The 24,258-nt window shown below is 38.0% G+C and overlaps 1 protein-coding gene across 1 annotated transcript in view; it reads left to right on the top strand.

The window, feature by feature from the left end:
• Positions 1-24,258, top strand: part of GABBR2 (gamma-aminobutyric acid type B receptor subunit 2) — a 491,408-nt gene that overhangs the window by 177,741 nt on the left and 289,409 nt on the right. The window contains exon 3 of the mRNA XM_064443206.1: positions 15,688-15,858. Coding sequence (XP_064299276.1) covers positions 15,688-15,858 — 171 coding nt within the window. The remainder of the gene's footprint in view (positions 1-15,687; positions 15,859-24,258) is intronic.

Here is a 24,258-nt window from a genome sequence, read left to right as displayed (position 1 = left end):
AAAACTGACACAGACAGTGAGTGCTTAGCCCCATGGCTGTGAGAGCTCAGGTGTCATACAGCAGCTGGTATATAGCAGGGGCGTGTAGCATTGGCCTAATCCAACAACAGGTGGTATCAATGGAAGTTCAGCAGCAGAATTTGTTTGGGTTGATATATATCGCAGGTCTACCTGCAGCCTTAGCCATGTGAGTGTACATGCAAAAGCTTGGAAGGAGCAGATGCAAGTATATGGGTATTGTTTTGTTTGGCTGTTGCTTGAGGCTTAAGGTAAATGAGCTTGCTGGTCATAGAGGCATGTTATATGGGGATGATGTATAACTTGTTTAATGACAGTACATGCTTAATGACACTACAAAAAAAATCGCTGGATCAAATGGCAAGTCTTATTCAACAAAGTAAACAATTGCCCCTGTTTATGTAAAGTGGAAGTATTATGTTATGATGAGCGATGCGTTAAGGACAGGGTTAAGACTGTTTTGAGACACCTGACCTGAATCCTTAAGTATTTTTAAGATTGAGAGAATTTACAGTGAAAATTCAGTTATCTTAAACTTTAGAACTATGGTAGGAATTTTTCCAGACAGTGAAGATATAGGTCCACTTGAACATTTTGACATCTGTAGTTACCTTTTAAGTATCTTATCAAAATCTTTTTGAAGAATTAGGGCACCAGCAGTTTTATTAACCATTTAGTTTAAACTTTTAAAGAGAGCAAATACCTAAATATCCTCAGGGTTAAAGGCTGAAATGTCTTCTGGGTGCCTCACTACTTCTTCACATGCTTAAATATCTGTATGGTTTGGGAAATTTGCATGGGATTTATTTGACCAAGTACAGTGTAGGTGGCTGCATCTGATACAGTCACTGTAATCTCCCATTAGTGCCTACAGCAGTGAGAAGCAGATGCTTCTAAGGAGTGATTCATCTCACCTTAAGGTTTATCCCAGGCAAGTCAATACAAGTTATGATGTACCAATATAAATCATGTCAAATGTGAGGCTTTAAACTGCAGTAAATATACTGAGAGGTAAAATTCCTCATGTAGACTTAAGGAAAGACTTAGAAAGCATATGCTATCCTCTACTGACTCTTCTCTGAGATCCAAGTGACCCAGGTTTTTCAGTGGCTGTAGACCTCTGAAGTTCCTTAGTTGAACTTCTGTATCAACGGGGCAGGATCTGGTTGGAGGCCCATAACTAGTGGTGTTCCTGAGTCCAGTCCTGTTTACTATATGCATCAATGACCTGGACGATGGAATAGAGTATAACCTCAGCAAGTTTGCTGATGATACCAAGCTGGGAGGAGTGGCTGATACACCAGCAGGCTGTGCTGCCATCCAGCGAGACCTGGACAGGCTGGAAAGCTGGGCCCAGGGGAACCTGATGAAATTCAACAGGAGCAAGTTCAAGGTCCTGCACCTGGGGAGGAACAACCCCATGCACCAGTACAGGCTGGGGGCTGACCTGCTGGAAAGTGGCTCTGCTGAGAAGGACCTGGGAGTGCTGGAGGGCAGCAAGCTGACCATGAGCCAGCACTCTGCCCTTGTGGCCAAGAAGGCCAATGGTATCCTGGGCTGCATTAAAAGGAGTGTGGCCAGCAGATCGAGAGAGGTTATCCTCCCCCTCTACTCTGCCCTGGTGAGACCACATTTGGAGTACCGTGTCTACTTCTGGGCTCCCCAGCTCAAGAAAGACAGGGAACTCCTGGAGCGAATCCAGTGGAGAGCTATGAAGATGATCAGGGGACTGGAGCATCTCCCTTATGAGGAAAGGATGAGACACCTGGGTTTGTTCAGAAGAGAAGACTGAAGGGGGATCTTGTTAATACTTATAAATATCTAAAGGGTGGGTGTCAGGGCAATAGGACTAGACGCTTTTCTGTGGTGCCCAATGACAGGAAAAGGGGCAATGGGCACACGTTGGAACACAGGAAGTTCCAACTAAACATGAGAAAACCTTCTTTCCTGTGAGGGTGCCAGAGCAGTGGAAGAGGCTGCCCAGGGAGGCTGTGGAGTCTCCTTCCCTGGAGACATTCAAAACCCACCTGGATGCGTTCCTGTGCCCCCTGCTCTGGGTGTGCCTGCTCAAGCAGGGGGCTTGGACAAGATGATATCGAGACATCCCTTCCAACACCTACCATTCTGTGATTCTGTGAACACATGGACATGTAGTCATGTGGCTGGTTAGATGCTTGTGTTTGCATATATCAGCCCAAGTACTCAAAAAGCCAGGCTTTCAGCAGATTATAAATAAAGCCAAGATTCCCTCTGTTCACTGCATCTGTCCACTGTGTCTGTCCATGTTCTGTTTTGGTCTGTTCATATCTTTTTTTCCCTACACTGTGTCTTTCTTTTTCTGAGCTCTGAACAGCACCTCTTCTGTTCTCTCTTGTAATTTGTCCATTTATCTCACAGTCTTTTATCCAGTTCTTGTGCTGTTGCTTATTTCCTGCCAGGGTTTCTGCCCTACGTTTTATCTTCAGAGCCTTGTTTTGGAATGGGTCAAGAGGTTGTATTCAAGCTGGCCTTCTTCTGATCACTCCTTATCTGGACTCTGGGAGGTGCTTTTCTGCTCAGAGTAATCTGAATTTCTCTACAAGGGGAAAATCAGGAGTCCAGGAAGCTGGAGAATAAATAGACTATTACTATGGTAGAAATCAAAGCTGGCAATTCCAGTAATTTAGGGATAGTAAGCTGAATTAATCTGATAATTGAATTAAGAAAAGAAGGAAAAAAAAAATAAAAGAATGCCCTATTAATTTCTGGGACTTTCTGTGAGCTTACTGCAAAGATACCATGCACATATTAGGAAAAGTACCTTCATTTTTACTACTGCTCCGTCAAACAGAGAGGTGGTCTTACTGTCACTTGTGGTTTACCTTCTCTTTTGTTACTGGATAAGTGATCAAATATACCAATAGTCTCAATTCTCAAAGACATATTCTCTTCAGTAGGTAAGTTTAAAGGGGAAAACAAGATGCTGTTCATTTAACAAACTTAACTGTTCGACTTCAGAGGATTTCTGAATAACCTGCTTGTAAAAAAGAGTGAATATAATTAATCTTATTTTGTTTTAGTAGTCTTGGTATGTATTCTTGATAAAGACGACATTTTAACTGGGGAAGGTACTTTGAAAATCATAGTGAAAGTAGGTTAGCATGAAGTAAAGTATAATTTCTCAGGAAAACCCATCCAGCTCACCAATTTAATCTCTGAAATCTTTGCCTGAATATTAATGGCTTATAGTTTCTGATCTGGAATCGCACTGGTCACCTTTGTCAAAGATGCTTTCCGTTTGCCCTGCTGTTTGTCCCATCAAGTGTTTGTCCCATCATGAGTTTGTCCTATGTAGTAAAAATAGTAGACATGGTCATACTTAGCAGGAATATGTCCAAGAGCGGTATTTGAAAAAGACCAAAAGAACTCAGCAGCACCTAAAAAAACAGAAGCCAAAGTCAGCAAACTGTTAAGACCAAGTAAGGAAAGCCATAAGTGGTTAAAAATAAAGAAAAAAAAGGCCAAAGAAAAGAGCACAAATATGACAACAATTTGGTCAGAAATGTTGTATAAAAATAAATGGCAATTCAAAAAACATTGGATGACAAATGAGAGGGTTGAGAAGAGGCAAGTGACTTAAAAAATTACAATTTAATCACTGCACATTTACTAATCACTGCACACAGTGAGTAATAAATAATGAATTACATGAGATTGAATTAGGGAAGACAATATTTAAACCAGCCTTCCAAAACTAATAAGCATTACCAAACTGTAATGCATATACTGAGTTTTCATATATGAGTTCCTTCTCACAAATCAATATAATTCTTGAAATATTTAAAATTAAAATATATTCTTAAGTGCTTTCCTAGCTCCGTGACAAAGATTAAGCACAAAGATATTCCTTGCATGTGAAAAATCAAGGCTACATTGGGTTTAGTATTACATATGGATGGGGAGTGATTTAGTTCAGGTTTTATCTCACCTGGATGGATGTAATTAATGAAAATATTGTTAAAAGAGCAGATTGATAAGGACTATTTTCAGGAATAGATGGGATTGTAGTGAACAGTTTTATGGGGTAAGTGTCAAAAAAGATAACAAGATCTAGAGAAAACATTCAGCTTTCAGCCTGCAGGAACTAGGATGATGGCAGCATTCTAGGGAAAAATGGTTGAGAGATCTAATTGAAGTGTATGTAATCTTAAATGGTGTAGAAAATGTTAATGCTTTCTACCCAGCATGCATTCTAAGACCAGGGGCAAGTACTGTACTTGAAATCAAATAGAGACATAGAGAAACACTTATTAAATTAATAGTAACTGCTGAAGTGACCTGCAGGGCATAGGTACTGAGAAAAAAAACATAGAAGGTTACTCAGGCAACGATTAACTGATGTCCTGGTGGTACTGGCACCAGGAGGAAACACTTGTGCTTTCTTCCTCTTCCTCAGTGACATTTGAGGCAAGATTTTTCTTTTGTAACTGTATTTGCACCAAGAGTGTTTGCCATTTTTCATTCTATAAAAATAGATTATAATGCCTTGTAAGATTTTTTTATAGCCACTGGTAGTTATAGGTTAGAACCACAGAATACAGATTTAAGTTGACAAATAATTTTGTGATTCAGATTGTCTGACTATATCCGCATGTGTTACTAAAAGGTTTTGTACACATAGAGCATCTTGTTAAAACCTCTATTGACTGCAGATAAAGAAAACCATGATGTATGTGTGATCTTCGTTGTTTCTTAGAGAGAATCAATGACATATTTGACATTTTAGTGCCAAATATATTATAATCATAATTGTGATTGGCGTTTCTGCTGAACGTTTTTAGTGGCAATGTAACCCAAGTTGCCCTTGCTGCTGGGCAAGCAGTACTTATTTTGCTGGCAATGCCTGTTGCCAAAGGAAGTTCACTGATTTTTTTATCAGTTTTTATTTCATCACCTTCCCTCCAGCAAACCCTTGATTTCTGTAGCATAACCCCTCTTTATCTGTTATTAGAGAAGGTGCAGTTCCAAAAGAATGATGTCGGACTACTCTCTAAATACTTCTGGTGGGCCGTGAGTGCAGCATGCAGCTATGAGGTATCAGAAAAGTTACGGAGCTGAAAGAAGAGGCAAATTAGCCCAGGCAGAGTGCAGAATTAGTGCCAGAGTATTGCTCCTGGGCCTGATAAGGCTGCTCTGAGCTGTGCTGCTCCATGTAGAGTAAGCAGCTTCTTTATGTATCATTATGTTGCATAATGAGGATGTTATCTGTCTTGGCCTGAAAAATCTGGGATTTCTTGCTTAGGTTTGAAATCAGAGAATGAAGAAATAAACCGCTAAGTCATGACTTAGGGCTGTGAAAAAAGTATTTTTATAAGGATTCCAGTACATCGTGAGTTAACATGATGTGCTTTTGATTCTTCAGATGCCATATTTCCAGTAAAAGAAATAAAAGATGGAAAGGACAGAATTGGGATTGTATTAGGGTTTCCACTCCACAGAAGAACTGGGGAATTCTCATCTTAAATCTCACCTAAGGTCCTTCTCCCCATTTCCAAAAAGAGCACAGGGTTGATTTTCTCACGAGAACAAGACACCCTATATTGCATAATTAACGTATCTTTGTATTGCGGAAGGTTTCCCCTCCTTTTCAACATTTAGAAGGGGAAAAATAATAAAACAGATATCCTATTTAAAATCCAAATGTAGACAGAACAGCTGTAGTTTTAACATGTGTTAGCTGGATGAAGTCTGACAAACAAACAATACTAATAGAATGATAATAGTTTTGGGCAGCCAGCCAGGAACACGCTGTTGTGAATAGGTCTGGAAAGAATATTTTTGTCAGGATTTTTTTTTTTTTTGTGGGTTTTGTCAAGAGTGAAATATTTTACGAAGTTGTTGGTTTTCACTAAATTTTGAGGATAATCTATTATAGACAAGAGACAAGCAAGCTGGGTAGTGAGAGTATGAATGCAGGAGACACTGCTTGATTTAGGATAACTAATAATGCTGTGACTGAAGCAGAGCAGGGATTTGAAGCTGAGTCCTGGTATTAATCCAGGCCAGTAGCCAAATGCTAAGCAACTGAGTGTGACAGACAAAGGTATACAACCCTTTTTCACAGTGCAGTTCCATTTGTGAAAAACTCAAAAGATTATGTCTTTTGTTCTGTTTGGAAATGAAAACAAATTTTGCAGCAACTTCTGTAGATCTACCATTTAATTTCAGTGCTCTGGTCCACCTCTAACAGTAAGCAGAACACCTGTGTTAGGTGTAAATGATTTGTGCCTAACATAGATCTCAAAATATTTTCTAGAGAATAGAAAAAGCAATTACTGATTGCCAGATTTATTCTCTTAGTACCTTTTCATGGGGGGGGGGGGGGGGGGGGAATCTACTTCAAACTGTGATAGATCTTTTCAAACAAAGGGTCAGAAGAAATATGCAATGAAAAGGGGATAGCAATTGTTTATCTCCATCAATAGCGAAAGAATCAAGTTAAGCCTAATGCTGAATTTTGACTTTTGGATGTGGTAATTGGTAATCTGTTTGAGATGATTCTGCTTCATGTTCAGCTAGCTACCTACTTACATTTTGTATAAATCACAAAGTCTCTCTCAACTTGACTGGTTGCAGGGGTAACCATTGAATTGAAGGACACTCTCCATAATTTCATGATACTTCTGAGATGTGCCAAGGAAATTAAGGTGGATGCATTAGGTTTGTTAAGCAGTATTTATTAGAACTTTCAATGGATCCCATTACTTGGACTTGGATTTGATTAGTAATTTTATTCTGCTCTGAACACTAATAACTCTTCTATTTTTCCTTCACCTGAAATGTTGTTCTAGGAATTCCTTTAACTTAGTTTTTTCTACAAATTTCTAAAACATAGATGATGGCTGCTGTGAACAGGTGGATGGAAGTTTTAATCTGCCAGCCTAAGAGGCAGGTGAAGCAATAATGCTAATGTCTAGATCATTTTCTTCACTTTTTTTTTTTGGCTATTGTTCATCCTTTCCATTATTTGAAGACATAAAGATCCCCTCAGCTGAGGATTTATTCAATCACTATTCTTTAATAGAATCCACAGACTTTATGGGAGTAGCAAATTTTAACACCAAAAGACTCCAACTTTATCGTCTGGTCTGACTTCTTGCATTCAGGCATCTGCAGTTCCTACCAAGTAGTGTTGGGAGTAGATCAGCCTACCCAGCCGGGAAGGGAACAGGACTGAATGTTCCTTCCCATTAGCCTATGGGCACACATCTCTCAGCTGAAGTGCTTATCATATGGATTTTATTTTATCTAAACCAGTTTCTGTCCTCAAAAACATTGATTCATTCAGTAGCCAGAATTGCTTCCTGAAATGTCTCCAGAGCAGCATGCAGCTGAATATCAATCTTATTGTGATTGGATTAATTCACTGGAATGCCATCAGCATGGAGGCGGGTGCCTTCCAACCTTGAGACCAGCTGGAAATGCTTTTTCTGGAAACTCTCAGGTGCCAAAAGGCAGTCAGTGGAAGCAATTTCAGACACAGAATTAATGAAGGTAACGGCAGATGATATTGGGCAGGAGTATTTGGCAAAACATCTGATTTTAAAAGGAACAGTAGCTCTAATCAAATGGGTAATGTGTTATGGATGATGGAAAGGGATGTTCGTCCACGAGATCCATACTTGTCAAGTGTGTTTAATACAATGTGTATTTTTATGTTCCCATTTGCATGAGGCATCCTGCCCATTTACCAGCTAGTGAGCCATCATAGATATTCTTCCAGACATCTATTTTGCTCTTGCAACCGTCACAATGAAAGCCCATACAGAGTTAACAGAACGTTTTTTAATGATTGCTAGTTTCATTTGTTATAGCATTGAAGTTTGTCCAATGCTGTAAAATCTTCTGAACGTAAGTATGATGGAGCCTCCAGAGCTTTCATTCGCGTAAATATTCAAAAGTATTTAAGTCAGGTGAAAAAGTGCTGGAAGAGTATAATTTCTTGTCAATATTTTCTTCTTTTTTCTCCCTTCCTTCTTCTTTCAACTTATGTTAGTGCATCACCTGTGCTATTTAGGGATCAGGATTAGAGTCTAGCTAGTAGGGAAGATTGCCTCTTTGATTCCTAGGTCTGGTTCAGAACCTGCTCCTTCACTGTCTGTATATTGACACCCTTGACACTAGCAGCTGTGCAGGCAAATTGACAAGAAACATTACCTTTGTTTCTTGATCTTTATTACTGTGGTTTGTTTTCACCTGCTTTGAAGATCTTTGCAATGCCCTGTCAATGAAATTGCTACACTTAGCTTCTTATGTTGGATTATCTTCCAAACATATGGGTGTTTGCAAGCATCTTTGCTATGTTATATCCACACACCTTTTCTCTGGATCATCCATGAAAGTTGATTTGGTGATACATTTTGTGCATTGGGATGGGAAGGAACGGCCTAATATATCACTTTTTTTCTTTACTTTACATTCTATCATGTATGTCTTAAAGTTCTCTTTAATATTCTTCTTGATCATATGTAACTATTTTCTTATTCCAAGTATTGTTATTGTATTAAAATTTATTCATGACTTGACTAGAGGTAAGATCAACTTCAGTGGTAGTTTAATTGCACGTCTGGGCAAAGTGGCTTGTATTGTAAGGTTACTGTTAATCTTTGCATAGTGAATTAACATTTAACATAAATCTTTATATTCTGTGTCTTTTTATGTTTATTACAAAATATCAGTTACCATAAAATGCAATTTAATTGTTATGCTTCAGTCTATGCTGTCTCTGGGTTGAGTATATTGTTTCACTCGCTACACAACATCATCTAATACTGTTTCCAAAGATGTGGCAGGCAAATCTTTTAACTCTTCATTATTTGTTAGTTTCCATTCTGGTCTTTCTAGCTCCTGGGACCATCGAGTCATCACATGCCCACGCTCGAGTATTATTGCTGGCACAGGCTTGTCAAAGTGTTAGAGCTCCTGGCAAGGCACACAAAGGAATGGTGTGTGGCGTCACAAGTACACATTGCCACAAATTATCATCTTCCTTGTTATTTTCCTATGACAAGATTCTATATGTGCAGTCCTGTACCATTGTAAGACTATTTTCTGTGGAGCTTTCTGACATTTTTCTGTCTTTTTGGAAATAATCTTTGCATTTTCCTTTTTCACAGAAAATGTTGCTTCCTATCTAAGCATACATGACATGCAATCTTTAGTTATGATGATAATAAAAGATATCACCAATTGATTGAATCAGCAGTTTATATCCTGTTTAGTAGTGCTGATTTATCACCATAATTTAGCTTTCTAGAAAAGGTACAGGAAATACAGGTGATATCTGCCATATATAAAAAACTCTCCCTCAAGACTAGTTTTGCAGTAACAGGAGCAGATTTAAATTTCCAGGGATCATTAATAAATTACTTGTACAAGGCACGGTGCAGAAGCCTAGGAAAATTAAGCTAATCTCTCTGGTGCTCAATAAGCTAATTTTCCCCATTTGCAAACATGAATCAGTTGTCTTAGCAGATGACATTTTATTAAAGGGAGATTACTCTGTTACCTAAGGCTTTTTTTCTTTTTTCTTTTTCCCCTCCAATGTGTAGTACTCCACGCACACAGTGTGTAACCTTGTTTCACAACCTTCTCTTTGGAGAGGCAAGTGGTGAGAGTGACGCTTCATTCTCAACTCGGGATTGACAAATCCAGATGCTCTGGCACCTCCCGCCACATGTCAGGAGCCTCCTTTGAGCTGCTGGGGCGTTTGTGGTGGCAGACGCTCCCAATCCTCTAGCCACTCTGCTCCACGGGCCGGCCTCTGCTTTATGAGGAGAGTGTGGTTTCCTGCCCTACTAGGTTTATGGACCTACAATAACTTTGCTAAGGGTTTCCGTTATTGATTTACTTCAAATAATGCAGTCCTCTTAAACACACGTGACTGTAAAACAGGCCTGTTGCCTTAGGTTAGGGTGACCCTGCTTACCCCAGGTATAGTTCTGTGCTTTTAATTTAACCAGGCTTCTGTACTTTTGCCTTCCCTTCCCTCTGGAGATTTTGGGACTGCAGAGTGTCTTCAGCCTGCCAGCTTCCAGTCTCCAGACTTATATATGGAACATATACACCCTATATACAATAGTGTCCTGTCCTTTTCTAATTTTGTTTCGGCTCTCTAATATCCATCCGCTCTTACATAACTCCTAGTCTTTCCCATTGATTGCATTAGTGTTGCATCCCATTTTCTTAAATGAATGCCAGAGCTTACCACCTTCCCATTCCCACTTCTGTACTGTGGTTTGGTTTTTTTTTAAAGGGAATGCCTGTTACTTCCCTAAAATGGGAACATGCTTGCTTTAACTTGAAAGCAGTTTAGATTGATTTTGGTTTAATCTACTACACCTGATTTCAGCTTCTACTCCCCTTGTGTAGAATTGTTCATTTCTACGTTTCGCTTTAACTTTGTTTTCCACCTCACTCTATCTAGCGTTGCTCACAACCCTCCCATGAAACTGTATGGATTTGCAACAAAATTAATGTTTCCTGTTTCAAAAAGTATCATCATTCTGGAGAAAGTTTAATTTATCAAAACGTATACCTAACCCCAAAACCTCCTTAGTAAAATCCTTCTGTATATTTTTCAGTTTTTCAGCAAAGTCCACCAGTTCAAATTGCTTAACCTGGCCATCTGTCATATTAGGCTGAAGCATTTCTCATAACAGTTGTTTAACATTGTCTTCTCTCCATTATTAAAATCTACTTTCACTCTCAGTGTGAAGCCAAAGAAATTCTCTTGACTTCTGTGGAATAATGTTTGTTTGGTTTTGTTTTGGGTTTTTTTGTTTTTGTTTTTGTTTTTTTTTTTTTTTTTAATCTGACAGTAAAATTTGCCTCACTGGCTTTTTCAATTTTGGGTAATTTCCAAGCCTTTTTTTTTTTTTTTGAAATACAAAAACATCCTACATTCTATGGCCTCAAAACTCTTTACCATAAGACACTCTTTTTCACACATAGTGCTATTGGGTCCTTTCTGCATCATCTTTAATATTTTGCTGTTTTTCTACTTCACACCATTTCCTTAATTCTTTTGCTTTGGATCCATTCCAGAACTGTTATTCATTGCTTCCTTTCTGTTCACACGGTGAGACAAAGCCATTAGCTATGTTCCTGCTATGCTTCTCCATTGCTAGCAATGAAGCACAACTGCTCAGCTCACTCTTGAGACAGCCATATATTTTTATTTTTAAAAAAGTAGAATCTGCACTACTACCGATGTGAGTGTAGGCATACTGCAAAATGTCAGGATGGCCTACAGAGTTACAATTACACCGGTGTAGTTAAATCTCATTACCTAAATCTGATTACACATTTGAAATCTGGGCTCTGAGGAAGTTGGTGGAAGTTTTGGCATTGTCTTCAGTGGGGTTGGGACTTTGAAATACTGGCTTGCAGCCACCCTTTATGGACCTCCTAGTTAGCTGTGCTTTTGCTCCCACATGGTCTGTGGGGTATACGATAGGGAGAATGCCACAGTAAGCTAAACATTGTAGGAGTAAATCAACTTCAGGTAACATGAAAGCCCTTTTACACTGATTTCTTTCATGATGACTGCTGACTTGAATGTTTCCTAGGGTATTAACATTATTGCTTTTCTTTAATAAGTGCAGACAAAACACATTCTGATGAAACTCTGCTAACTATAATGCATTTGTATAGTGATCACACAAGCGATCGGAAACATTTAAAAGGTCAAAAATGCCGCATTTTAGCTGTTAAAGTCTTTAATTTTAGAATTGAGCAGACTTAATTGTGATGTTAAGGCAGCAGGACTTTTACTAAATTATTGCTTTTGTGAAGAAATAAACATTTGTTTTTCAATACTTTGGTCTATTTGGTTCTCAGTTTCTACTATAGTTAATATTCTTACTTGAATTGTAAATATTATGTTCTTTTCCATCTGAAAGTTCTAAACTCTGTTTCATCTCTGAAATCTCCATCTGAGTCATAGCTTATATATGTTTCCCTACATACACTCATTTTAAGTTCAGAAGCTGTTGCTCACAAATTGTATCAAATTGTAAGCAGATATTCTAAAGAAAGATTTCTGAGGGATGACCTGAGAAGTAGCTTCAGTTTTTCTGACAGTATTCAAACTGATATATGTGTTATATATATATGAATAATTTTTTTTTCTAGATCTACATACCCATATGCACACAGTTTGTTTGCATATGCACGAATACCACACACACAATTATCATATATCACCTGGTATATGTCCACTGTGTCCTCCATTTTATAGCGACTTGAAAAAAATTTTTCTCCTGCCTTTCATGCCTTCCTGAAGTTTGGCTTTTGGCTATCACCTTTAGCAGTTACATAAAATAATTTTCTGTGAAAGAATGATGTCATACACCCCACAGGCATTTATTGATGAGTTATAATCCTGCTTGTAACTTTTTTATCTCTCACTCTTTCTCTATGCAGAGAGGCAGCTATGTAACACCTGTAACAATATTTTTTTAGCAATGCATGAATATGCATGGGCTGAAAATACAAAAATGTGAAAAACAGTGCCTCTGTGGTTTGCAAAAAGTTATATGAACAGCAGGATTGCCATTCGTCCAGATTTTTGACTAAATAACTAAAAGTTATAAGAAGAAATTCCCATAACAAAAAGCAGAATCACATCTTTATGGCTTTCAGTCCTGTAGAATGAAGTTAAGCAACTATGAAAAGTTTGCCATTTAATAGGTTCAAATTTCAAATCATCCATGAAAAAACAACTTTAGCTCTAAAATACAGAGGATTTATGTTCAGTTAATAAGGGCTGTACCATCTCAGTGCAATGAGGGTGGACAGTGTTGTGATCTTACTAGTTTTATCACATAGGATAAAGATTTTGTTATGAATATTTTACTGATATTTCTCTATAACCATACTATATCACATACTTTTCCAGTAAGACTACATTGTGTCCATTTATTTATTAAAATGATATTTTCATTACCACTTTTCTAAAATATAATGACTTTTTTCTTCCTCCTTTTCCTTCCTTGTCCCTCTCAAAGCAGAATATTGACTGCTGGTGATTGTTGGGTTAAGTTCATTGCATGTCCCCAAACTCTCATAGGGATAATTTTGTGAAAAGTTAAACATTTTCAATGGCTTAACTTTTGTGAGAGAAAATAAAAAAGGGGATGCTGTCATAATTATTTCAGGTTATTCATCCATCTTTCATGAGTGTTTTATTAAAATGGCAAAGTGATGCAGAATGAGACCAACCATGGTGTATGTGATGCTTGAAAGGCAGGCCTCTAAACATATCCAACATTCCATTGTTTGAGAATTGAGCGTGAAATTTTTCCATTTCATATTTTAGTAAAACCTGTCTTCAAAAAGAGGAATGTTCTTTTGTAATTCAGGTGTCATTAGTGTTACACATAAACGTGGCTTCACCTCATCTCAATTTACATGGCTGAGGAATCTAAGTTATGAGTCTTCTTCATCTTTCTTTAATCAGTGAAGAGAGGTAAGGTTTTGCTTCATTGTTTCCCAAGGAGATTTGGGCAATTAGGATACTAATTTAGGCACTTCGTGTAAGTCACTAATATGTCAAAGGATGGGTCTGAATTGCCTTGCTTATATCACAGATCTTTGCCCTAAAGCCAGCTCACAGCTATAGAGATGGCTTACGTTACTAAGGCTTTTAGTACCTTTGATCAGAATAATTTCCCATTCAGTCTGTCAACCTGAGTTAGGTGAACCTTGCCAATGTTGCTTGTCCCTACTGTTAACTTCAGCATTACTCTTTATTTCTTTCTTAAGGATCAATCAAATTAAATTCGATCCAAAACCATAATAACTTGAAAAGCAAGTCCTTTGAAGTCACCAGGCTGTAAGCAGCCAGGCCGCTGAGAGGCATACTTCTTCATCCTGGTTTTCTAGTCACATTTCCTCTCCTTTTCAGTCAGAGATAGAGGTCCTTATTTCCCCTTTCCTTATGCAGTAGGTGCATAATATTCAGCATTACAAGGCTAGGCAGAAAAGCTGGCTGGGTCTATCTGGCAGACCTTGACTCTTTTTCCCTTGAAACCAGCTCTTCACAGACTCACTGCTGATTGCTAAATGTTAAGAAGGGCTAAGTGAGCCATCCAATATGTTTTTGGAAAATCAAGACCACAATAGCATGGTACCTCGCAACGTACTTTTTTCATAAAATCTAAGAAAAGAGCAGTTGGTATATTAAAAATATTTTATCTTAGAAATAGTTGGCAGTAGAAAGTCTTAAAAAATATCCTCTAGCTACTGACTGCTGAAGAGAAAGAATCTTCTCTTTTTGAATGGTCCAGTTATGCACACTAAATTGGTTGGATTTCAGGGCTTTTAATTAAGAAAATAAACTGTATTCATGTTTAGGAGGTTATAACAATGCAATATGTTGTTTGAGAGTCTAAAATCAGACAGAGAATGAGTTCTTTCTCTGCCAGGCTAAATCTAGGTTTTATAAACTTGAAGAAAAAGCTGTTGTTTCAGATTAAAATTGTCTATTCTGAATCTCAGAAGAGGCTTTCTAGCCCAAATTTACTGAATGCTTGATTGAAGAAAATGTAAACTTAATAATATAGTTGGAAGTACTTATATAGGCTTGATCTCACCTATACTTTCTGACTCTATTGATTCTGAAAGACTTCACACAATTGTATTAGGGCCTATTTTTTGACATTCACACCAATTTACCTTAAATTGGTACTTCAAAAAACCCTCAACTGATATGCATGGCTGAAAAAAGTAGCTTGAGAAACACATTCCTACAAACCTAAAAAATACTGGAGGAAATAACCGCAAGTATCATCAGAATAGGAGCGTTTTCAGAAAGTGAACATGCAGCATTCCCTTTGTAATGCTGCCTGAAAATCACTCACAAATGTATAGAACAGAATACACAAAAATACGCTGCCTTTAACTTGGCAGAATTCACTAAAGTTTTCTGAATGTTTTTTGGTGTTAGCAGTTTTCCTCTTTTCTCTTGTTATAAGCATTCTCAAACCATATACAAATTCTGATGTTTTCAGATGCTTAGAATTAGCCACTGAGTCCCCTTTGATAACACAGATCACAGGGGGCTGCTTCAGTGGAGGAAACCGGGAGCCAGATAAAGTTCTGAGCCGCGTCCTTGCTGCCATACTTATTCCCGCTGTTTCTGGTACCTTTTCTATTACCTGAAGATAGGAAGAGGTGATACTGGAGGTTGACTCTCTAATTCAGTGATATATAGGAGTTTGAGAATATCCCCTTGGAACAATGCTCAACTTTTATGAAGACAACGTAGAAGGAAGTTGATGGGGAATTCATCACAGAGATTTACTCCCTTAGAGCTTCTTGCTCTGTGCAATGTGTAAAATACATGATCTGAAACAGAGGATTTTACACCATTGACTTTGAAGATTCCCTCATTTATTTTTGTAGCAGGTAATTTATAGAACTAAGGTATTTTTAAAATTCCCTTTGAAAATAAATGAGTAAATGGTCCTGGTAGGACTTCCAAGCTGTATGATGATGAAAATTCTCTACATGACCGCAGTGTGTGGATTGTGCCTTGTTGCATTGAAAAGAGCAAAGTTTTTCTTCTGAATACTAGATGACTTGTGGTGACTTTCTTTTCTTTCCTGTTGTTTGATTTTTTTTCAGCTTTCATTTGCAGCAACAACCCCAGAGTTGGCTGATAAGAAAAAATATCCTTATTTCTTCCGGACAGTGCCATCTGATAATGCAGTGAATCCAGCAATTTTGAAGTTACTCAAATATTATCAGTGGAAGAGAGTAGGAACTTTAACCCAGGATGTACAACGGTTCTCTGAGGTAAGATTTGCATAATTTCCAGGACATAAAGAGAGCTACTAGTATCAGACTCCCTAGTGCAAAAAAAACCTTTTTTTTTTTTTTTTTTGTAGCAAAGACTCCTTTATACTCTTTGACTTGCAAAAGTGTATGATTTTGAAGGAGGCTTTATCCTGACATTGGTTCACTTAAAAGGGAGAATAAATCTAATTTCATTGTGTTCTTTTTGTGCTCTGATTTATTATAAGCATCAGTCTGATAAGTCTGAATATTGAGGGACAAAATCAGATAAGTCTATGGCTGAAAATACTGGAGGAGCTTACTGAGAAAGAAATGATTGAACCCTCCGGAATTGATAAGGTCACATACTATGAACCCACCAAGTCTTCTGAGTTTCTCCCTGAGCAACATTTTGGTCATAGAAATTGCAATAGATTACGGGCCAAGTGCCTTAAGCATGGTTTTAACAATAGAGTAGTTAAAAGAAACATCCTATAAGTTATTAATCAGAGCAAGACAAGGGAAAGAGTTGGCCCATGAATTGACAGAGAGGAAAAACTAATAGAGGTATGCCAGTTTTGTGTTTGATTTTTTTTTCTTCCTCAGCATTCATTAAAAAACAGGCTGACTGTGTTCTGAAGACTAGCATAATTAAAACTAGTGAAGGGGGGTAAGAACAGGTTAGAGTATGCTTAGATGAGTCAGATATTTTCAAATTGTCTGGCACAATTAATTCACTCTGGAGTAACTAAGAAATCTTAGTCTTCCCTTATGAGCTTTGAGAATTAAAGGATAAAAAGTAAGTGAATTGTAGGGGGAGGAAAGAAGTTTTTATGTGTCTTTCCAAAAAACACATAAAGACCCAGGGAATTATACACTAGTCAGGCTAAACTTAATTTCTGGAAAGACACTTGAGCAGATAATCTGTTTGCAATCACTCAGAAGATAAAAAGATGCTAAACAATGGCCAAATGGATTTGACGAGAATAAATCATGTAAAGCAATCTAATTTCCCTCTGTGGCAAGATAACAGGTCTCCAGGAGATGGGGTAGGTGATAAATGTGATGTTATATGACTTACAAAAATGTTAAAGGTGTTTCTACAGAAAAGTAGGGAAACTTGATCTTGAGGAAGATACTGTAAGAGCAGTCTCTAACCAATATTCCTGCCACCAAGGTTAACTGACATCAGATCAGTTGAATATTTGTTTTTAAAACAAATGGTGAAGCAAAAAGTCACAAAAAAGTATGATATGCTTTATCGTTCTCTTACTTAGAATTATAATTCCAAAGAGTGGTTATCAGTGGTTCGCTGTCAAACAAGAAGGATGGGATGCTGTCAAGTGGTTTTCTCTGGAAAGAGATAAGGTTTTCTCTAGATAGTGGGATAGAAAAAAATGTTTATTAAATCTGTATTTGATACTTACTTGGGAAAAGCTGGAAGCCCTTTGCAGAGGACAGGATTAGGCTTCAGCATGATCTTGACAAGTAGAGAAACTTTTTTTCACTTACATATTATTTATATTAAAGTGCAAAATGGCTGTCAAGGCAGCAGATCTCCAGAGAAAGAAACAGGAAGCAATACAATGAACGACCAACTGGGTAAGGGTCAAGTAGGTCAAACTGCTTGGCCTATGGTAAAAAGTAGAAGGGAAGCAGAGTTCTCAGTTCACCACCCCCAATATGATGCAATATTGATACTTAAGAGACACAGAGTAAACTTCAACACTACTTAGTGTTCATTAGATATAAGTTGGAACATCAGGTCTAGTATCATCTTCAAGAAGGAGGTAGATCAGAGTTGTCTATAAAAAAGTTCAGTAATCTAGAAACATTGAAACATGTTTTATGAGAAAGATTTAAAGTGGAAAATAGTAGAATAGACTGAGTAGGTTGTTGAACCTTCATTGTGGAGGGTTTGTTAAGACTAACCGAACACAACTTAGGGACTCTTGGTCTTCCTTTGGGACAGAGTGATGGACTTCATGTCTGTCAGGGTCACTTAAGAAATGGTAAAACTACAGCTTTCATGGGTTTGCTAGAGTGCTGCGCTTGAGTTCAAAGTCCTTCTGTTCCTCTTGAAGGATAAGCCAAAACCTTCTGTGTCAGACTGCAAACTCAGTTTGGTGTGATTCATTAAAGCCTTCAGGTAATGAAAGATCCAGTTAAAACTTCCTTGAATTCAGGTGATTTTTATAAAGCATGTTGAACCCTTAGTCTTTGAAATTATTAGAGTTCCATCCTGCCTTTTTCAGCTCCATGCAAGGTTTATCCCTTCCCTGTGTAGATGGCGAAAGCACAGAAAGTAACTAACTGGCAGCCCGGGAGCGGTGAGGGATGCGAGCCACCAGCAGCAGAGGGGGAGAATGTGCGATGGCCGGGCAGAGCCCAGCCCCACTGCAGAGGAGAAGGGCAGGCCCAGAGGTCAAGGACAGGCTCAGCCAAAGTTGCAGACCATCAGGCAAGTAAGCCCATGGCAAAGAGGCAGGTCCAAGGCCAAGCTGGGAAGTCAGTCTGCGCGTCAGGGTCAGGTCTAGTGATTGCTGGGCAGGTCCATGGCAGAGACTGAAGACACAGGACTAAAAGTGTTGGTGGAGATCCCAGAGGAGAGACTGCTAAGGCCTGTTAGTGACCTCCAGGTGCTGGTATAAGTCTATTCATATACTGAAACCATAGTTTTCCCTCTAAAGGAACATCAGGCAAAACTATTTTTTTAAAGTAACAATTGTTGAGTAGCATCTAAAACTTATCTCATTGTCGTAAAATGCCATTGAGTTTAGGATATGATTTTTCTTTTCTATGCTAAAAATGCATTACAAGCCACTAGACCAGAAGTAACTGAATGTCATCTCTGTTTACTCTCACATAAAATAAAATAAGCAGAAATAAATTAATGGGGTCTTTGGAGAAGCCTGTATAGTAACTCGGCTGGTTTTACTCTTAGCAGCAAGAGAGAGACGTGCGCTCTCTCATTTTTCGATCTCCCAGAAAGTCTGTATCATTTTGACAGATCCCCCCACCCCCCTTTTTTTAAAATCTAGAACAATTTGCATATATATCTTCATTTCCTCCAGTTGTCCTTCTACCTAAACACATGTGGGGATAGATATTGGCTTCTTGTTCATGTTATATGGAGAAAACCTCATACTCATGTAGTTTAGTCAACAAGAACTCTAATGGCATCTTTTCATCTGCCATCTAACTTCTGGTTTTTTGGGCTGATCACTTTATTCTTTAGCTGGATCACCATCTTCTGTCTCTTTGCACTTTGTACTATGGTCTTATATCCTGATAATTAAAGGTCACCTAACTTGTCCACAAGTTAGCTGCTCCTGAGTCATAAAGTTGTTTTTTAGTTTACCTTGCCTTGTGATGAGGCAGTTGTCTCAATTGCTTAGATTATCAGTCTTACTCCACTTTATCTCTGGAGGCCAAAATTACAGAGGATCTCTTGCTTCGATTTCAGCCATATCCCTTTGGATCTCTTCTTGCAGAGACTTTATGTTATCACCCATTTCCTTTTACTTGGTGGAGAAACTTCTATTTCTTATAAATTATTCTATTTCTTATTTCTATTTCTTCTTCTCCATGTCACAGAGAGAGACAAAAGGTAGGTAGAGTGGAGAAGTTTATGCCAGCATGGTCTCAGTTCTTGAAGTACATAGGCAATATCTATATATCTGATACTGCTAGCATGGCTTGAGGCTCCCTTTCTTGGCATTGCTTGGATCCCAGGGATTATGAGTTTCCAAGTGACCTGAATTCTATGGTTGCAAATAGCACAGCTCACTATTAGTATCCTTTGTAAGTTATTCAGGTCTGTTCATGCAACTAGAAATGGCTCTTCCATTGGATTAATGTTAAAATTGTGTAAGTCATCTTGGTATAAGGGTAACTTACAAACTTCCTTAGTTCTGTTACTTAACTAGGACAAGTTCATACCCATTGTGCTTCTGTGTCCTAGATTTTGTGGATTGCTGCTCTGTTCTCATCCTCTGGGAGAAGATTCTGTTTCAAAAGTTAATAATTTTGTGGCAGAGGTTTATAAATGAGGTTACAAAATATATTCAGGATTTTCAGCTTTAAGTGTTTGCTATGGTATATAATCATAGGATAATTTAAATTGGAAGAGACCTCGGGAGGTTGTGTGGTCCAACCTGCTGCTTAGAGCAAGGCTAGCTTTAATGTTTATCATCCCTGAAGAATTACAGCTGTTGCACGCAGAATTCTCAGAAAATTCCTGACCCTGTCCTTTTTCCAATTCCCAGGTGAGCTTTCAGCTGATTGGAGACGATGCAGCAATTGGTGCTTCCAATTTTGCTGCTGTCTAGCACTACCTTTTTGGGATTGTATTTTGAATTAGGCAAACCAAGTGATATTCCTGTGGTCTGTGTTTGCTGCGTTTCATGCTTTGGCATTGAGAGTCAGGAGAATGAGGTCATACTTAGCTATAAATTCCTCAAAACTATTGTGAGCCACCAGTATTGTAGAAGTTTTAAAGCCTTCAGAATATGACAGTCACACAGAAGAATGCGTGATCATGTACTGGTTTTCAGGTAATGCAGTATTCGCTAATCAGTAATTCTAGTTCATCTTACTTCAGTGTTTTACTGTTCTTTTCTGTGTATCGGTCATTTTATTTATAGACATTTTCAAACTGAAAGTTGGCACTTCACTGCACTAAAAGGGATTCTGGCTTCATTGTTTTGTGATAGGACACTCTCTCCAGACTGTCTTCAGTTGCTCCTTTTTGCTTCCCTGTCATGTTAAAATTCAGTGAAACTGCATTTTAGCTTCACAATTTGTAGCATATTCATGGTATTTCTAGATTCCTTAAAATATATATTTTCCTCCCACTAAGTATCTTGTCTAGAATTGTTTTTAAAACAAGTTAAATTCCGATCACCTTAAGTGACTCTTTGTTTTTCTCTACTTCTTAATAGTCATTTATTTATGTGATTTCTCTGCTCCTTCCTGGAAATATTGAGAACTCCTACTGTAATTTTATCAGTGTAGGTGGTGTTTCAAAAAGGCAGAAGAAATGAGAAGTGTGCAGTAAGCTAATTAAATAGATTAACAATGTGTAAAAGAACAGATAAAATATTTTCTCTAGTGACTCTATCACAATACTCATTGAGTTTAATAACCTAGAAGTACCTTGGCGATAAAAACTAAAGTGAAACATCCCCTGTAAGTGGACAAAATAGTACTTTCTTGGCTGACATGATTAACGCTCTTAGGATTTCTTAAGGCTGTGCTGCATTTTGTACAGTGACATCCACTTCAAAAATCAGTGGGTCATCAGGGTCCATTTTACCTAAATTGAAAGCATTTAGCATCCATAAATGCCAGTTTTCATCCCAGGAAATACAATACTGGAAAAAATAAAATTGTTCCAAAGAAAAGCAGCTAGTAAACAAGCCTTCTCAATGTAGTATATGTCTGTTCCTGTAGAAAAAGCAAGGTAGAAGTCTTATTAATCTAGAGGTTTATTTATTGTAGCCGTGCTCGCTCACTGTGGAGTCTGCAAGCTAGGATCTGAGTTAGTGGTCAGTTCTGAGAAGAATTAATTGGATAAGCGGATGCAATGAGTGAGATACTGAGGGGCTGAGAAAAGAAATTAGATATCTGGTGACCTTTCAAATTCACCCCAAAAACAAGCTTGAGGCACCATGTTTTGGTGACGGTAGGTATGCATTGTGCAGACTTCAAGGTGCAGTTGCGCTCTTTGACTTCCCAGGCTTGGCTTCTGAGGAAAGACAGAAGAGCAGAGATTTCCATTCTCCATCACAGTTGCCAAAAGGTTTTAGGGCAGCAAGAAAAATATTGCCTCTTCTCAAAGAATGAGCTTGGAAGCATCAAATAAACCAGGTAACAGCAATGTTTAAGCTGGAAGCTCTGAATAGTACCCAGTGATTTCATCCTAGAAGGAGCCTTGTACATGCAACTTTGAGAGCAGAAAAGTAGAAAAGAGAGGCAGAAGATAAGACACGTGAGACACAGAAGGTGGTCAGAGAAAAATATGTCAAAAAGCAAGGAAAGAAAGGAATAGGAGCAGGATAACTGAGACATTATAAATGTCATTATTTAACTATGGAAATTCTTCAAACTATCTGTTCCTACTGTTTCTTATTTTTTCAAGGTGTCCTGTCTTCCTCATGTATTCTATCCATCTTCTTGTTTGTTTCCTGCACAATTTCATTCTTTCCACAAAGCCTTTCAGTTTCTTTTTACTGCTTCATATTTTCATCCCTAAAGAAAATTATAAGATCTCTGTCTGCTATGTCTTTCCTTTCCTGGTTCCACCCAGGAATTTGTCCCATTTCCTTGTGCTCACCTGCTTTTGCGGAAGGGGCAATCTTCTCCTAACATTGACTGCTATCGTTGAGAAAAAATAAACAGATAACTTCTGGCCAGTATTCAATAATATGAAGCCAACTGGAGATAAAATATGTTGTTAGGCTTTCTTTGGAATATTAATATGAAGTTTTTGAGGCAAGAGTAGTCTCTTTTTTTTAACTTGTTGCTGAACAATTATTCACATAGTCTGTTCTTGTGTTTGGAGGGTGCTTGAGATGCCTTGATATGGCCTTAAATATTCTTTAAGGTTATGTTGAAATACATACTGTATCAAATAAAGAGGGGTTTTAATTTTTCTTTCACTGGTTTAAAAGAAAGCAAAACCAAATTTTCACCAAGCTTGGATGTATGCCTTGAAAGCTGTAAACTACTAACGTAAAAATGTTAGCAAAACAAAGCCTGTATTTAATCCAACTTCACATATTATGAAGAAATGCATTTTTGGTTGTTTGCTTGTTTTTTTCCTTTGCAATGTATTTTAGGTTCCTAATTTCAAGAAGCCCCAATCTTCTTTTCCCAAAGATACTTCCAGTGAGTTCGATAAACAGAAATATGGAGATTCTGTCCTCCTTGTGGTTTCTGAACTGTCCTGCAAAGCAGACGTACAGGCACAGATGTGCGTGAGATCTTCCTTCATATTGCCCTATTCCTGGTTCTTGCCTGATTTCTACAGCAAAATCTTAAGAACAACTTACTTCAAGTTCTCGTGAGTTTGCAAAGAACTAATTCCCCTGTTCTGGCTTTAATTATGCTTTCCTATAATTCAAGTTGATACATTAAGGTCTTTGCAGAAAGGCAGTCTCTGAAAGTGACTCCTGCTAATATCACAGGATACTATTCATATAAATGGGGAACTGTATCTTTGCTCGTGTTTGTAAGTGGTTTCAGGGCAAAAAATCACTGTGGTAATTTAGAATGGAAGAGACAGAGACATTTATTTCAGTAAGAAATTTCAGAATCTGAAAGGAAAATATTTAGGTGTGTAAAATACAAGTGGTCACTTGCCAGAATTTTCAGGATGGCATGCATCAGTGTCTTTTGGCCTTTTGTGCAGTCATCCTCCCGGTACTTAAAGCAGGACTATAGGAAAGATAGGGGCAATCCCTTTAGCAAGGCCTGTTATGACAGGACAGGGGTAATGGTTATAAACTAAAGGAGGGTAGATTTAGACTGGGTATAAGGAAAGAATTCTTTACAATGAGGGTGGTGAAACACTGGCACAGGTTGCCCAGAGAGGTGGTAGGTGCCCCATCCCTGGAAATGCTGAAGGTCAGGTTGGACGGGGCTCTGATCAACCTGATCTAGTTGAAGATGTCCCTGCTCACTGCAGGGGGGTTGGACTGGATGGCCTCTAAACCTAAAGCATTCTATGATTCTATGATCATCCATGTTAGGAAACTTTTTTTGCTTATGGCAGTAGTATTCTATTGAATATTTTTAATCTCTTCTTCTGTTTCCTAGATAAATTTCTTAAATATTTTTAGCTTTCAAAAAAAAAAAAAAACCAGAACAAAAAAAAAACCTGCAACAAAGCCACAACAAAACCACAACAAACAAAAAAAAGAAAAAAAGGAAAGAGGTTAGAACATCACCTGGGAGAGAATTAGAGCTGTGTAGTGGTATTATATGGTTGTGTCATCTTGCACTGTAGATTCACACTCCACTGCCACCCTAAAAGGCCTTAGGTTTCCCATGAACTGAATAAGTCCTTGTCAGACTTCAGTTGCCTTGAACAAAATGAAATCAAACTTAAGAATTTTTTAGAGAACTACTCACCATTCCTTCATGTTTAAACTTTATATTGTGCATGTGTGATAGGTTGGTATTCGCAACACAAGGCAGAGGAGAAGAATGATCAGTACCTTCTATACCTCTAATACCTTATGGCTGAGAAACTCCATATAGTTAAGAGTTTCCTAATGCATTTGATATAAAAATCCTCAATTTATCTGAAACCAAGACTAATCCAGACTCAAAGAAAAAAATGCCCATTTAGATTATATTGAAAAAATGTTCCAAGACAATGCTTGTTGTAACAGATGTTAGCATTGCGCATTGAAA

The sequence above is a fragment of the Phalacrocorax carbo genome, chromosome 2 (assembly GCF_963921805.1).
Source record: "Phalacrocorax carbo chromosome 2, bPhaCar2.1, whole genome shotgun sequence".
In the NCBI taxonomy this organism is placed as follows: domain Eukaryota; kingdom Metazoa; phylum Chordata; class Aves; order Suliformes; family Phalacrocoracidae; genus Phalacrocorax; species Phalacrocorax carbo.
The sequence above is the reverse complement of the archived record's forward strand: the minus strand, read 5'-3'. Positions and strand labels throughout refer to the sequence as shown.